Source organism: Ambystoma mexicanum, chromosome 2p (assembly GCF_040938575.1).
Source record: "Ambystoma mexicanum isolate Mex_15411 chromosome 2p, UKY_AmexF1_1, whole genome shotgun sequence".
NCBI classification, from domain to species: Eukaryota; Metazoa; Chordata; class Amphibia; order Caudata; family Ambystomatidae; genus Ambystoma; species Ambystoma mexicanum.
In genome coordinates this window covers 1,436,731,569-1,436,746,118 of record NC_090923.1, presented here as the reverse complement: position 1 = coordinate 1,436,746,118, position 14,550 = coordinate 1,436,731,569, and the positions used below count along the sequence as shown (strand labels likewise).

At 43.5% G+C, this 14,550-nt stretch overlaps 1 protein-coding gene across 1 annotated transcript in view; it reads left to right on the top strand.

Annotated features, from left to right (window-relative positions):
* LOC138567592 (uncharacterized) overlaps nt 1-13,122 on the top strand; it is a 49,366-nt gene extending 36,244 nt beyond the window's left edge. Inside the window, exon 2 of the mRNA XM_069645971.1 lies at nt 10,816-13,122. Within this exon, the coding sequence (XP_069502072.1) occupies nt 10,828-11,802 (975 nt within the window). The 5' untranslated portion in view covers nt 10,816-10,827 and the 3' untranslated portion in view covers nt 11,803-13,122. The remainder of the gene's footprint in view (nt 1-10,815) is intronic.
* Nucleotides 13,123-14,550: the final 1,428 nt, after the last annotated feature.

Here is a 14,550-nt window from a genome sequence, read left to right as displayed (position 1 = left end):
CATGTACATGCAACCTCTTACCAAGCTTATCTGCTCTCATTGCAGATGGCACAGATTCTGCTCTGTTTAGATGTCTCACTTGTCGATAAAGCAACCAGATTCATGGCCTGCATTGAATCTGTGCATGCATGCATGCATGCATGCATGGATGTGTAATAACTGGCTCAAGTTGAATGAGGAAAAAACAGGTGTTGGTGGTATGCCCTCCCTCCTCTACTGCCTTTTGGACCCCCCAACCCCTTTTTGGCCCTGTTCTGCTAGTGGAGGATTTGGGGGTAAAGATGCCAGCCTCTCTCTGCGGAAACTCCGATGAGTACAGTATGTCAAAGTGGTTATCTTCAACTGAAAACACTTAGTAAGGGTTGGACTACTATAATGCCCCGTTTCTGGCACATCCTGTCTTCTGCTTATGGTGCCTTCAAGTCCTGCAGAACTCTGCAGCCACTTTCACACCTAGATGTGCTACCATTACTCCGATTCTGCAACATCTTCATTGGCTATCCGTGGCCAAGCGCCTTCAGTTCAAGGCCTGGTGTGTAGTTCATCATGCTTTTTATGGAACATTTTTATGTTTGCATGAGGTCTGCAAAATGCATTTTCGCACTCAAGTTGTGGGGCTGGCGCCTGCAATATTTTCCCAATAACATCCCACTTGGCGAAAGGGGAGAATGTATGGCAGATGTTCTGAGTTCAATAATTTCCTCCCCATCCCCACAAATGTGGAACAGGGACCATCATGGGAAACATTAGCCAATCTTCTGAAATGGTGGTATGCTGATTCTCCACCTCTTTGCAACTCGAAAGAAAATGTGTACTCTGTTTATATCTTGAAATGGGGTGAACTTTCATGGGGATGCCTTTCTCCTACCTTGAGATGGCCGGACTCTACCAGTCTCGTCTAGTGCCCTGCACAAATTGAAGCACACCAGCAACTGCCATCTAATCCTGATTTCACCAAACTGGCCCAAGAGGTTGTGTTACTCAAACCAGAAGGCACTGAGCTCGGAAAGTCTGCAGAGTTTACCATTGAGGTTGGATCTTCTCAAACAGGAAGGGGGTGATGGTGGTCTTGGAGCGAAGCACAAATATTTCCTTGATGACCTAGTCCTGGACGACTGTGGTGAACTGGAATGAAGTCTGACCAAAAGCAGGCATGGTTTTGGTTACAAACCTTTTATTTATGGATTTATTTTTGCATTTGTAGCGGTGCACCAAACATTCAGGTATTGGGGCGCTAGTTACAGTAATTGCAAAATGCAGGCTCATGCCTACATTACAGCGTAAAGGTGGTACTTGAAAGGTTCAAATTTGGGGTAAATGCATAGTCCAGCACAGCTACGCCTCATGGCACGGGGGCTGCAGTAGGCATACAGATACAGGTGTCATAAGTTAGGGAAAAATGCAGCAATGGCAACAGGTGCGCAGTAAGGGAAGTCCATACTCTGGATGCAGTGTGCAAGGACCATAAAGAGCAAAATACTGCATAGTATATTTTCGTCGCATATCATATGTTCGTCCATACGAAGTGGACAGTGGAATAAGGCAAAATATACATTATGGGGAGCATGAAAGCTTGCCCTCCTTACTCTGGCAGTAGGGATACAGGTGGCAGAGGAGGCAATTCCATTTGATAAGGGTATACCCAGGATCGGAGCCTATATCAGCAGCACAGGTGGTGTTCGGGTAGCTGAGGGTGAAGCTGGGACTGATTTGGATTGCAGTGTGATTCAGCGATGTGCGCTCAGTGGAGTTGTCGGCTGACAATAGCAGGGTGGCTGGCTCTGCAGTCCGCTCAGGGACAAGCAGAAACTGGGATGGGCCTTTAAAACAGGCTGGCTTCATCTCCCAGCTCTGGGAGGCTGTTTCTTTAGATGCGATTGTCCTCCAATCAGGAGGCTGGATAGAGGTGCAAAAGTATGCAAAACCTATCTTACCCACAAGGAGATGCGCTTATGGCCCTTTATTAACGTGTATGTAATGGATGGGATCGCAGAGTAACTGAGTCCAACAATCGAACCAACTCGGGAAGATGGCAAAGGTACTGTTTTATTAAAAATTATCTAAAACGGGGAGGTTACAACGAACGTTCGCTCAGGCTCTTGACGATTTTCTCATAAACATCCTTGTATGCAAAAAATGTCATAGTACGTGGCAAATGGCCAATCCCAACCCTGAATAGGTTTTCTAAGTGAGAAATCTAAATATACTTTCTATAGGATTGTGACTGTCGGGTGGACCACTTATTACTTCTAAAAGCATGTCATCTTTAGCCCTATTAAGTGCACGGTTTATCATTGGTCTTAACACTATAATGCCCTTCGTTATACGCCCCTCTACAATTGGTTGGCACGTTCATGCATTGTCTGGAACATTCGGTTCACTTAGCAACACGTAAGCTCAGACCCAGGAGGTGGACTTAACTTTAACTCCCCTCCCAATTAGCACAACATCTCTCCACCAATGTCTTCTGCCATGGAAATTTGTCTTTGACCTTGGCCTTGCAAAGTATCCTTGTCTGTGGGAATATATGGGAGTACAGGCTCTCACTATAATTGTTCTGGGACTCAAAGCTCAACTCTTTTCCGTCCTTGGCTCACGTGACCAGACATGCTTTGGTCCATTTTGCAGCATTTAAATGTCTTGAATGAATACAACTTGGCACTCTTGGTGTTCTTTCTTTGCACCTTAACAAGGGATGATGCATCCTTCGCACATTCACTGCTTCCAAGAATAGATGACAGACCTTGGCTGCTTCAGTTTTGATGCCAGGCTAGGCGCCGCCACGATCTCGGCTTATTCTTGCTGCGACAGTCGCAGCCTTTTCCTCTCCATGGGTCCAGGCTTACTAAATTCATGACACTGATGTCCAGCGCCTATACAATGGCGGCTTTGCCTGCAGTCTCTTCACTACATATAGCCAACTTCTATGATGTCTGTCTACTTGCGTTTCAGTGTCTTTACAGGTATTGAACGGTTGAGTTCTGTTGCACTACACATACGTGCAATCTTCTCGCACATAGAAGTTTACTTGATTCCTAACCTCGTCATCAGTTTCTGTAAGATCATGCATTCTTTTCAGCAAGTATTCTTTGGGTGTCGCGCATGTTTCTTGTGACACTAGCTTCTCTCTTCGCTCCTTTTCATATTCCTTCAGGGAGTCCTCCCTCAGATTGTCGTCTTTTCAGGGTGATACATTCTTTAGGGTTTTCTCAATTGATACCTTCTTTCAAATATCCGCTGTGGTATTGACGCAACTGCTGGTGTCAAATATGGTACGATCTCAGGCCTCCAACATATAGGGGGTGGGATTTCCTGCAGAGGCATGCAACTGCTCCTCTACAGAGCGGTGGTTTCCCTACCTCATCAAAACTAACTTTGCCCTGAAAATCTGTTTTAAAAAAAAAAAAAAAAAGTATCCCTGTCACTAAAACACAACCAACTAAGCTAATCAAGTGTTCTTATCACAACCCAGGAGTGTAAGACTTGTAATGTTCTGCAGTCCCAAAGTTGCACACGTGTAACAAAACTAGGAGAATGGTTCCGTTCCCTTCTAGCAAATGCCCAGTTTACACATTCCTCTTAAGTATACTTCAGCTTTAAATCCCTCCAATGTTTTGGTGTTCTCTTTACTTGAACACTGTCTTTCAACTTGGCCCCTCTTTGACAAGCTCCTCAAGTCTTTCTGAACTACCCAATACCACAGTCTTATGGAACCAACCAGGGAATTTCTTTACAAAATGGTTTACTGCTTTTGTCTGTTTCCAGTTCACTGGTTTTGCCAGGGGTCACGGGTTCCATCTTCTACTTTCTTCTTCCACTCCATCAGCTGGCTAACCTTTGTAGGGGTGTCACGGTATTCGTTTTATGACTGTACGATAACCTTCTTTCCAAATGACGGTATATCATGGTTATCGCGGTATAGCAGGTGGAGTTAACTGATCTTAACAAATATTTTCTAAAAGGTCATAAATTGACAGATTTATCATCACAAACAAAACCAGGCACCCAGGGCCAGAATTGGGCTTTTCAACATACTTTCCACTGAAATGCCTTGCTTCCACCAAACACAAACACACGTGTGGAGAGGAGGGGGTGGGGTGGAGGCCTGCTGCAACTGGCAAAGCAAACTGAAAATCTTTTCTTAAGTGGTCATTTAGGCTTTTTGCTTCCCCACTGGCTACTGGTGAAGATGAACATGTTGCCATCTTGATAACCTGCATGTCAAGGGTTCCATCTTCTACTTCTTCCACTATCCACCAGCTGGCTAACCATTGTGGCCTGTCGCTCTTCTTTGGCCCGCTTGACCTTCCGCTCCTTTATGACTGGTGGTCGGGGCGCAAGTTCCAGACTGAACAGTTCACCTATTACAGGTCTTGCAACCACCAGGTTCATGCGATCTCCAGTGCAGTTCTGCCGTAGGGTATTTCGAATGGTTAGGGCGTTGTTCTTGGATCACACGATCCAACCATTACAGGACACGCCAACACCACAGTGTCTTTCGACTTCAGGTTTGTTGGCTCTCCACTGATGGACGAGACTCTTCCCTCGCATCCCTTGGGTCAACTCTAGCACTTCAGACTGCTGTCTCGCTACAGCCTCAGAACACCCTGCATCCTACTCGCTGGCTTGTGGTAGCATCCTCACTTGCCTGATTTGAGAGCAGCTGGTTGAATACTACCTGCTAGATTGTAGCGTTCTTGGTTTCTTCTTTGTCTCAGTCCTTGTCACAAGGAACAACTGTCTGACACTTTACAGTAATACATTCTGATTTTTATCATGCATAAGGAAGAGTTGGGTGTTATTGGAATTAATGGAGCCATATCCCAAACACTAATCCTTATTCCCAGGCGGGGAGTTCCTCACAACCCCTATGGGGACTATTGTTTGGCGGCCTGCCCCGCCCCACCCCACCCCAGCCTCCTGGAAAGAGATGCCATCTCAAGGATAGTTACATGACCTTGGTGAAGGCACCTGGGCCCTCTCAAAAGAACATGGGGAGCATTAGGGGTACTAGGAAGGATTCCGCTTGGTCAAAGTACGTGAGTAAACGGAGGTGTTTTTGCCACTGGTGTTTAGGCAGTGACAAAAACCCACTGCAGGCAAGCCTGGATGATCTTCATCACACAATTAGTGGAATCTGGCGTCTGTGGTCTCGTATATAACCTATTTGGCAGCAATAGTGGCATATTAGAACCTCTAACTGCAGACTCTCATTAGCAAATCGAATAATTTGGAGACATTTTAACAGTCTATTGAGATTATCTGCCAAGGAGAATACGAGTGGGTCCTCAATGTGGTTCCGTCTGCGCTTATGTGGAAACTGTTGGAACCGCCAATTGTTGCTGGTTGTCGTTAAAAGTGGTCTTTTTGGTTGCTGTCACACAGGCCTGCTCGATAAGTGCGTTTACGTGCTCTGTGCAGAACAACCTTCTATTATCGTCCACAGGGAAAAGGTGGTTCTCGGACTGCACCCTAATTTACGACCAAAGGTGGTTTCTGCCTTCCACATCCATGAAGAAATGGCACTACAAATTCCTGCAAAATCTCAGTGTGTTGCTTATCAACAAAGCCCAATGCACAAATAACGTTGTAGATAGTGTCACTAATTGACCAAACATTGCTAGCTTTATTGAAACCATCCATAAATGTTGCTAAAAAATAAATGTATTTACTTTGCGTCCTTTTCCTCAATCCTTCAGATAGTGTGGAGCATACATAAGTGAATTGTTTGTGGACAAACCTAACGAATAAAAACGTAATTCATTCAATGGCAGCAAAATATATGTAGCTGCAAGGTAATGTAGAAATACATACCACTCATATGTTTCCCTGCTCACAATGACTTAATTTCAATAACTGCATACGTAACACATAGAGCTCATAAAAACCAGAATACAGATCAAAACACATAAATTCATGTTAAAATACTGACAACGCCTGTACTTACAAATGCATCCATATAAAAGTGTAGAGTACAAAATGCGTCAAAGTTGACGCAGAACCATATTACTTCACATGGGCAAATTGTAAATATTGGAAATGCCTGTCTAAAGTGCCAAGAGTATAGCAGATTCAAAAAGTGCCACGGACACTTCAGAAAAGTGCCACATGTTTGAAAAGGTGCCACGTGTCATTCAAAAAGTGGCAACTAGCTAGAACCATATTAAATCTTGTAGTGTTCACTCTGACTAAATCCCCTTTCTAGCCATCATATAGACGAGGGACTGGATTGTTTCGATGAAGCGCACAGAGCCTGGTCTTCCCCAGGGTAGAAAATTCTATCTAAAAGATTGTTTTTTGGAAAATGTTAACTTCTTGCCACTCTATGAAGTGGTGTATGAGACTGATGAGCATGGCATCAGGCTCTGATCCAATTCCATGGAACATCTCAAGATTATGGAGGAAAGTGCTTTTGTGCTAAGATTAAAGTTTTCACTCCTGTGAAAAACATTATTCCTCACCATTCACTATGCTGGCTAGGTCTGATGGGAATCGTAGTCCTAAACATCTGAAGTGGTCAAAGAGTAAGGTTTTGTTTCTGAATGCACTCTAATCATTTTTTATTTTAGGCAGTGCAAGTTGCTTTATCATGTTTTAACTCGGTGTCATATAAATCCATATTTCTGAGATCTTTAGTTGTTTAGTTTACCAGTAGTTGTTCAAACTACAGCAACATTATTCAAAGCAAATAATTTATAGATCGATAATTGCGTCACAAACTTCCGGCACTGTGTATCGGCGTGCCCCTGATGTTGTGATATCTGTTAATTCCTTGAGAACTATTGTGAAAAACGATTGAACTTGTGCAATAATAAAATTTCCCTTTTCCGTTATCAAATTCTTGCAGCTTTTCGTGTGCAGTTATCTGAACAGTTTTTCCACAAATGTCACTCTTGGGCTTCTTTTTCTTCCAATCCCCCAGGTTAAAGCAGGTGCACTGCAAATGGCTCCACCAATTGGATCGTTGGTTTTAAAAAGGCAATTGCAAAATGTAAATTATCCAGTCTGCGCATGCATGTGTACTATTTGTTGCTTTGCGGTGCATGTCCTTGTCATAATAAAAACCCTTCCATTTCCCAAGTGTCTATTTCGTACTGTTTGTTGGTATTTATTTTTTTTTGTATTTTTTTTTGTTGTTGATTTTTATTAAGAATATTAGGGAACGTAACACCAGTTAACAGAATTAAGGGTTCATTTATTTTGGTTGAGCCCCAACTGGTTGAAATTTCACCCGGTGCCTCAATTATTTTTACCACCAAAAGGTAGATGGTGGGTTGGGTCAGGTAATATGATGGAAGAGGACGACGAACCTACCCCACATTCTGACATTAACCACGATTAGGTAAAAAAACATTTGGGAAACAATGAAACTAGTTAAGGTTCAATTGGAACACACATCCATAATGATGCCAATAGATAAAATATCTTCTCTTACACTTTGGTTCAATTACATGTTTATTAAATCTTGACGTGATGGGTTACTGTGAAGAGCCAATCCCTTGGTCACATCCACTCAAGGACTTTGGCATTAACACCCTTTCTTTGTCAGTTTCAAAAGAGGCAGGATTATAAAGGGAGGCTTGGGTCAAGAGCCTAGTAAAGAGCAGAGTAAAATGATGGCGGAAGGACGCTGCCCAATGCTTTGTTCTAGACGGCGATTGCCACTACGTTCAACGCTTTTTCTCTGTGTATAATAAAATCCACGCACCCGATCCTCTGGCAGTAAAGCCCACATAGGTCAAGGGTGCAGTGTTGTGCTCCGCAGATGTTTGGCGCCGCTGCATCGAGCCACCACTCGCTGCTCCAACCAGCCAAGATGAACACACCTTAACTGCCCACTGGACTCGCACAGTACATGCTCCCGCTTCGCTGGGAAAGTGACAATCGTGCTCTCTTTATAGCCACTGCATTGCCCACATTTTCCTCTCATTCCCCCCCTACCTTCCTACCCCCAGCTCAATAGTTCACCCTCAATGCCCTGACTGTCCGAAACAGCCCACCTTATACACCTACCCCTTGTCCCGCCAAACCATACCTACCCCTGCCCAACATCACATTCCGCACATCCCCAGCCCAGTCACTATCCCACCTACAACCACGTAATCTCAATCTGCCGAAGAGTAACACTGGGTCACATGCAATGCCCCCTCGCCCATAACCCCCAACACCAGCCGACCAATATCCACATGATTATACAACCTCAGAATCTCATCCAGAACACCACTGGGCCATGCACAACTTGAACAATGCCTCCCAGCCCGCTGCTCCAGTATCCGTTGTCTGATTATATATGCAACCCCGCAACTCTCACAACCGACCTCTGTCCATTAGTACACCTACGGCCATCACCTGTGCACCCTTTCCAGCATGGACACCCCGCCACCCACTCCTAACCACTGCACATCAGATGCACCCAACCCCCCCCCCCCCCCCCTCCCAAAGAACACTTCGCTCAAACTAGCCCTCATCAATGCCCTATCCCTGCCAGCTCATGCTTTAGACCTCCTCAACCTCTTAACTAAGAACAACCTTGATGCAATTAAGGAAACCTGGCTCCATGCAGCTGCCATACCAACTCGCTCCTTTGCCATGCTACCAGGATACACCGGCCTTAGGAGTGATAGACTGGACGCTAAAGGAGGGGGTGTCTCCTTTTTAACAAAGACCACCTATTCATCAAACAAACCAACACCTCCCTCAACAACGGTGGCATCCTAGCACTAAAAATGCCTATATCACCTTCCAACACTATCCCCGCCAATCTAGTCTACCGGCCGCCTGGCCCCATCCTTGGCTTCGAAGAAGACTTTCTCCAAATCTTACAAGAAAAAACCAAACCTACTTCTCAAATTCTGCTCCTTGGTGACCTGAATGTAGACCTCAATGACCTACCAGCCACCTCTCTTGCAAACTCCCTATCCGCACTCTGCTTCAATCACTGTCCCACAAAGGACGATCCTTAGACTGAATAGCCGACCATAACTGCCACATCGATATCATGTCAAACGCTGCTTGCCCATGGTCCGACCATCCTATCATATTCTGTTCCCCGCTTCCCCCCCGCCCCCTCCTGTGCCTGCAAGCTCACTAAGGAAAGCCTTCTGCCCTATCTCTCAGTTCTTGACCTAGTTATCCCATCCAGCCTTCACACATAGTCTGGTTGACCTCTACACCAAAACTCTAGCTAAGGCCATTGAAACGATGGAGCTCCAAAAAAGAATCCTTTTAGCACATTCCAACTCCTGTTTTACCATGGCCTCTGAGCTAAAAAGAGACAATTGGAAGTCTCCAGGAGACAACTACCCTCTGACGCCCACAAACAAGAATTCCTGACTGTATCCAAACAGTGTAAACATGCAATTATCCAAAGCTAAGACATTCAATTACAGAATTGCCAATGCAACCGCATATTCTCCATCCTCAAGGAACTGGAGACCCCAGTCTCCCCGCCATCCCAGCTATACAAAGATCATGCATGGTGCGACCGCATCAAAAGTGCTATGTTAAATAAAATCGGCCTACTCCAAAACAGAATGACCAAAAAACCCACCTTGACCAACACTGACCCTGAGGCCACACAATACCCTGCCCATGTCCACACAGCTATTCAAATGCAATACCATTACCAACCAAGACGCTCTAAACATCCTGAAAAGCCTCAAGCCATCAAGATGCAAAGGCGACCTATGCCCAGCCCCACTGATCAAAGACTGCACTGAAACTTTGGCCCTGTTTATCATGGCAGTCATACATTCCTCCTTCACCTCAGATGTGGTACCAGCAAGCCTCAAAGAAGCAAGGGGCTCACTGCTCCAAAAAAAAAGAAAACACCCTTTATGCAACTTCCCCCCAACAACGACCGCCCCATCATCACTGTTCCCTTTTTGTAAAAAAAATACTTGACCGAGCAGCGTGGTCCAAATACAACAACACTTAAACCATATACTTGGAATCCGGTTTCTGCCACGGGCATGGAACCAAATTTGCCCTCCTCGATTTCAAAATCAAATGGGACGATATCCGAGATAAAGGTAAACTGGCTCTTGCTGCTACTGGCCCTCTCAGCAGCGATTGATTTAGTTGACCATAATATACTCTACGGTCACTTCACCCAAGCAGCCTCCTTCTCACCATAAGCAACAGCGTGGATAGCCGCCTTCCTACAAGGTAGAAGAATGAAAGTCTTCTCTGGAGTAAAAATGATCATACTCTGTGCACACTTTTAGGCATAAACATGCAAAACACATTATCTTAGTGCAATTTTTGCTTTCACATTTTATTCTTAACCAAAAACAATGACCCTTGAAGGTCTGGGTAGTATCTCTATTCAGTTTTGTTAGTGATTCAAAAAATACCCATTTTACAACAAAATGTTACATGCAGTCTCGTGTTTAAAACAATTTTCAATAAACCAGACAATGTATCTGTGTTTTCACAGCTTTTTCAATCCGAAAGTGTTTCTAATGTCTCTTTAAAACTCTTTTTCTTGTTGATCTTTACAGTTTAAAGTCCATAGTTCTCAAATGAAATCAAGGGACTATTGATCAAATAGTCTCTTATCTTTTCGTTGATGCACAACGCGTTTCGGGCTCTCTCTTAGCCCTTCATCAGGTGCGACCAAATTCTATACTTCAATCTGATGTATCTGAAAATTAAATATATATTTCTATTTAGACCCTCAGTTCATGTTCCATATAGCTTAACAATTTCTTTTGACTAAATAGACCAATGTACCTGTAATGCATGTTCCGCTTTATAGATGATATATTTGGGATTTGGAATGGTTCAAATGATGAATTGTTGGCATTCTTTCAGCATCTCAACAACATGGCACCAAGGATTGAATTAACATCTAAAACGAGCAAAGAATCCATTGAATTCCTTGATGTGCAAATATACAAGAAAGGAGGCAAATTGGAAACAACAATATTTACGAAACTAACAGACAGGAACAGCATACTGCATGCGAATAGTTTTCACCCGCGGAGGACAATAGAAAGCATACCTTTCAGTCAATTTTTAAGATACAGACACATCATCTCAGAAGAAGTGGAATATACCAAAAGAACAGCAGAATTAAAAGAAAAATTTGAGAAAAGAGGTTATCAACCATCCATTATCACAACATGTGCTGAAAAAGCCAACAGCATCAATAGACAAGGAGCGTTACAGCCAAAAGAAAAGGAGGAACAGGAGAAACTTGTATATGTTACCACTTTCTCCCAACAGAGCCCGAAAATCAAAAAAATTATCAAAAAGAATTGGTCAATTTTGACCTTGGACCCAATGATGAAAAGACTCTTTCCAGAAACTCCACTCTTTGCCTATTCCAAGAGTAAATCAATGAGGGAACATCTCATAAAAGCAGATTTGTCAGCAGAAAAACGAACCCAGGAAACCTACAAAGGTACAACCCCATGTCACAATTGCAATAACTTAATAACGGGCAACACCATCCTTCACCCCCATAAAGGTTACAAAATTAATTTGCATCATTCTTCGACCTGTGATTCAAAAAATGTAATCTATGGTATAAAATGTCCATGTGGAATTTATTACGTAGGCATGACAATGAGGAAGGCGAAAATAAGGTGGTCCGAACACAAGTCAAACATCAGGACAGGAGCAATAAAATCACCAGTTACTCAACATTTCAAAAAAGAAAGACACTATCTCTCAAATAAGATTCATCATTCTGGAACAGATAAAAATATCAAGAAGGGGCGGAAATCTAAACAAAATTCTTCTGCAAAGAAAAACATACTGGATCGACAAATTGAACTCAATGCAACCCAATGGTAAGAACGCAGATTGGGATTTAAGTTGCTTTCTATAAAAGAGCACAGAAACACCAACCGGACAGCAAGAATCTAAATAGCTCCCCGCGTACAGAATTGTATCTGTAAAAAAATCGGGCTGGTACAAAACAAATGCATATGAAATAAATAAAAAACATTTTTGAGTGCTCTCTAATGAGCCATGCAACACTTAAAATAACAAACATCATGTTTAGCAACATCCCTAGACTTCTGTAGCGACGATCTAGAAGCAACCACCACACCACAGGAATTTAAACCACAGTTATTGAAACTATTCCAAGATGGTGGCCATGCAATCATGGAAAACTAGCCAGTTGACAGCTTGGTAGAAAGCAAGAAGGGACTACATCTAGGGAGTTCAAAGAAACACAATCAAGGCAACCGTGGAGCTACCTCAAGGAGACACACATGCTGTGAATGGGACAGGAGAGCGTGGACCAAGGGAAGGAGAAAATTAAAATCGTGAACGGCACGAGACAGCAACGCGAGCGGCTTGCGGCAGTGCTGAGCGGACGACAACGAGCTTGCACGTACGGCAAGCCAAAGAAAGTAGCCGACAGCGGTCCACATAGTCAGGTGTGAGAACGGGGACACGATATGAAAGTAAAGCATGAAAAACGCTGAATTAGGGTTGGGTGACTGGGGCACAGCGCTATGATGTAGCGACTGTTCCCAGCACCAAACCCGCTCATAAACATTCAAAATTCATGTAGAAAAACCACGTCATATTCATTCTTTACAGATCGGGCGTAATATTCAAGACAAACACAAGAGTGGATGAATAAACGATACTGGAATGAAAGTCACAAGTATTAGAGACTGACAGATGGGAGAGATCCACAGCATTACATGTACATTGGTCTATTTAGTCAAAAGAAATTGTTAAGCTATATGGAACATGAACTGAGGGTCTAAATAGAAATATATATTTAACTATCAGATTGAAGTATAGAATTTGGTCGCACCTGATGAAGGGCTAAGAGAGAGCCCGAAACGCGTTGTGCATCAACGAAAAGATAAGAGACTATTTGATCAATAGTCCCTTGATTTCATGTGAGAACTATGGACTTTAAACTGTAAAGATCAACAAGAAAAAGAGTTTTAAAGAGACATTAGAAACACCTTTGGATTGAAAAAGCTGTGAAAACATGGATATATTGTCTGGTTTATTAAATTGTTTTAAACGCGAGACTGCATGTAACATTTTGTTGTAAAATGGGTATTTTTTTGAATCACTAACAAAACTGAATAGAGATACTACCCAGACCTTCAAGGGTCATTGTTTTTGGTTAAGAATAAAATGTGAAAGCAAAAATTGCACTAAGATAATGTGTTTTGCATGTTTATGCCTAAAAGTGTGCACAGAGTATGATCATTTTTGCTGAAGTGATCTTTCAAACCACTGTTTATTCCGATTCTGTAGCCCAGAATCAAACTCTGTTTAGCACCTAAGTTTGTATTTAGTTCTAACAAGTAAGCATTTGAGTTTACATTAAGGTTCATAGAATTAAGGAGTGCTCCTCTACACCCAAATTAGTCTTCTCTGGAGTGCCAGTGCAACACCCTCCCCATCAATTGTGGGGTCCCCCAAGGGTTGTTCTCCCCCCCCCCACTCTATTCATGAAACCCCTCTACGATCTCCTTGAATCCCTTAACATTGCATATACAAATTATGCAGATGATGCCCACTTGCCTCCCCCCCTCACCTACGCAGAGGATGCTGCTACACTAAATTCAACCTTTGCCATCGTTCAAGCATGTATGGCCTCCCACGGTCTCTGCTTGAAGGATGACAAAACAACTCGTCATAGGACCCACAGCTTGGAAAAAACTGAACTCTGAATACGCAACCTTATCGATGGCTTTCCAATACCAGTCTCGCCTCAGTAAAAACCCTGGTAGTCTACCTAGATGCATTGCTCGCATGCCCCAGACAAGGCAGCACTATCGCCTCCCCAGCTGCACACACCACAAAACTCCTTAATGCTGCAAACCCTTCCTTGCGGCAGATAGTTGCCTGACAATCGCTCGTACTGTGGTGGTGCTAGACTATTGTAATGCTTTATTCGCTGGCACCTCTTCCCACAACCATAAAAAAAGAAAACTGCAAGTTATTCAAAATAATGCCTTAAGAGCTGCCCTCAACTGCCCCAAAACAGAACACATTAGCTGCCCGGAGGAAGGTACATTGGCTCCCCATCTGGGAAAGAATGATCTTTAAGACCCTAAGCATTACACATAGATGCATTTCCAAATCGACACCACCATACCGTGCCCAAAGATGCTACAAACCACTATCAACCAGGCCCATCAGAATCCCCCATCTACACAGGCTAGTGCAACCCTCTTTCAAAAGTGCCAAAGCAGGTGGCTTTAGCTTTGCTGTCATTGCAGCCAAGCAATGGAATTCCCTCCCACGCAACCTCAGGTCAGAAGGCTCTTACTGGGCTTTCAGCAAAGGCCTAAAAACCTGGCTATTCAATTAACTCTATGTCCCTGCCTGCCCTCCACCTACGGACCCTTCTAGCATTTTCTATGCATTGTCATACCTTTACAACTGAATCTGTGTATCTTTGCAACCTGTAACTACTGCAATATGTATGCACTTTCTATACTACCTGTCTATATGCAATTATGTATATCAAGGCACCATTGGTAACCGCCTTCTGGCCGCAGTGGCCTGTGTAACCTAATCTCCACAGTGCCCTGATGGCTTTTGCATGCTATACAA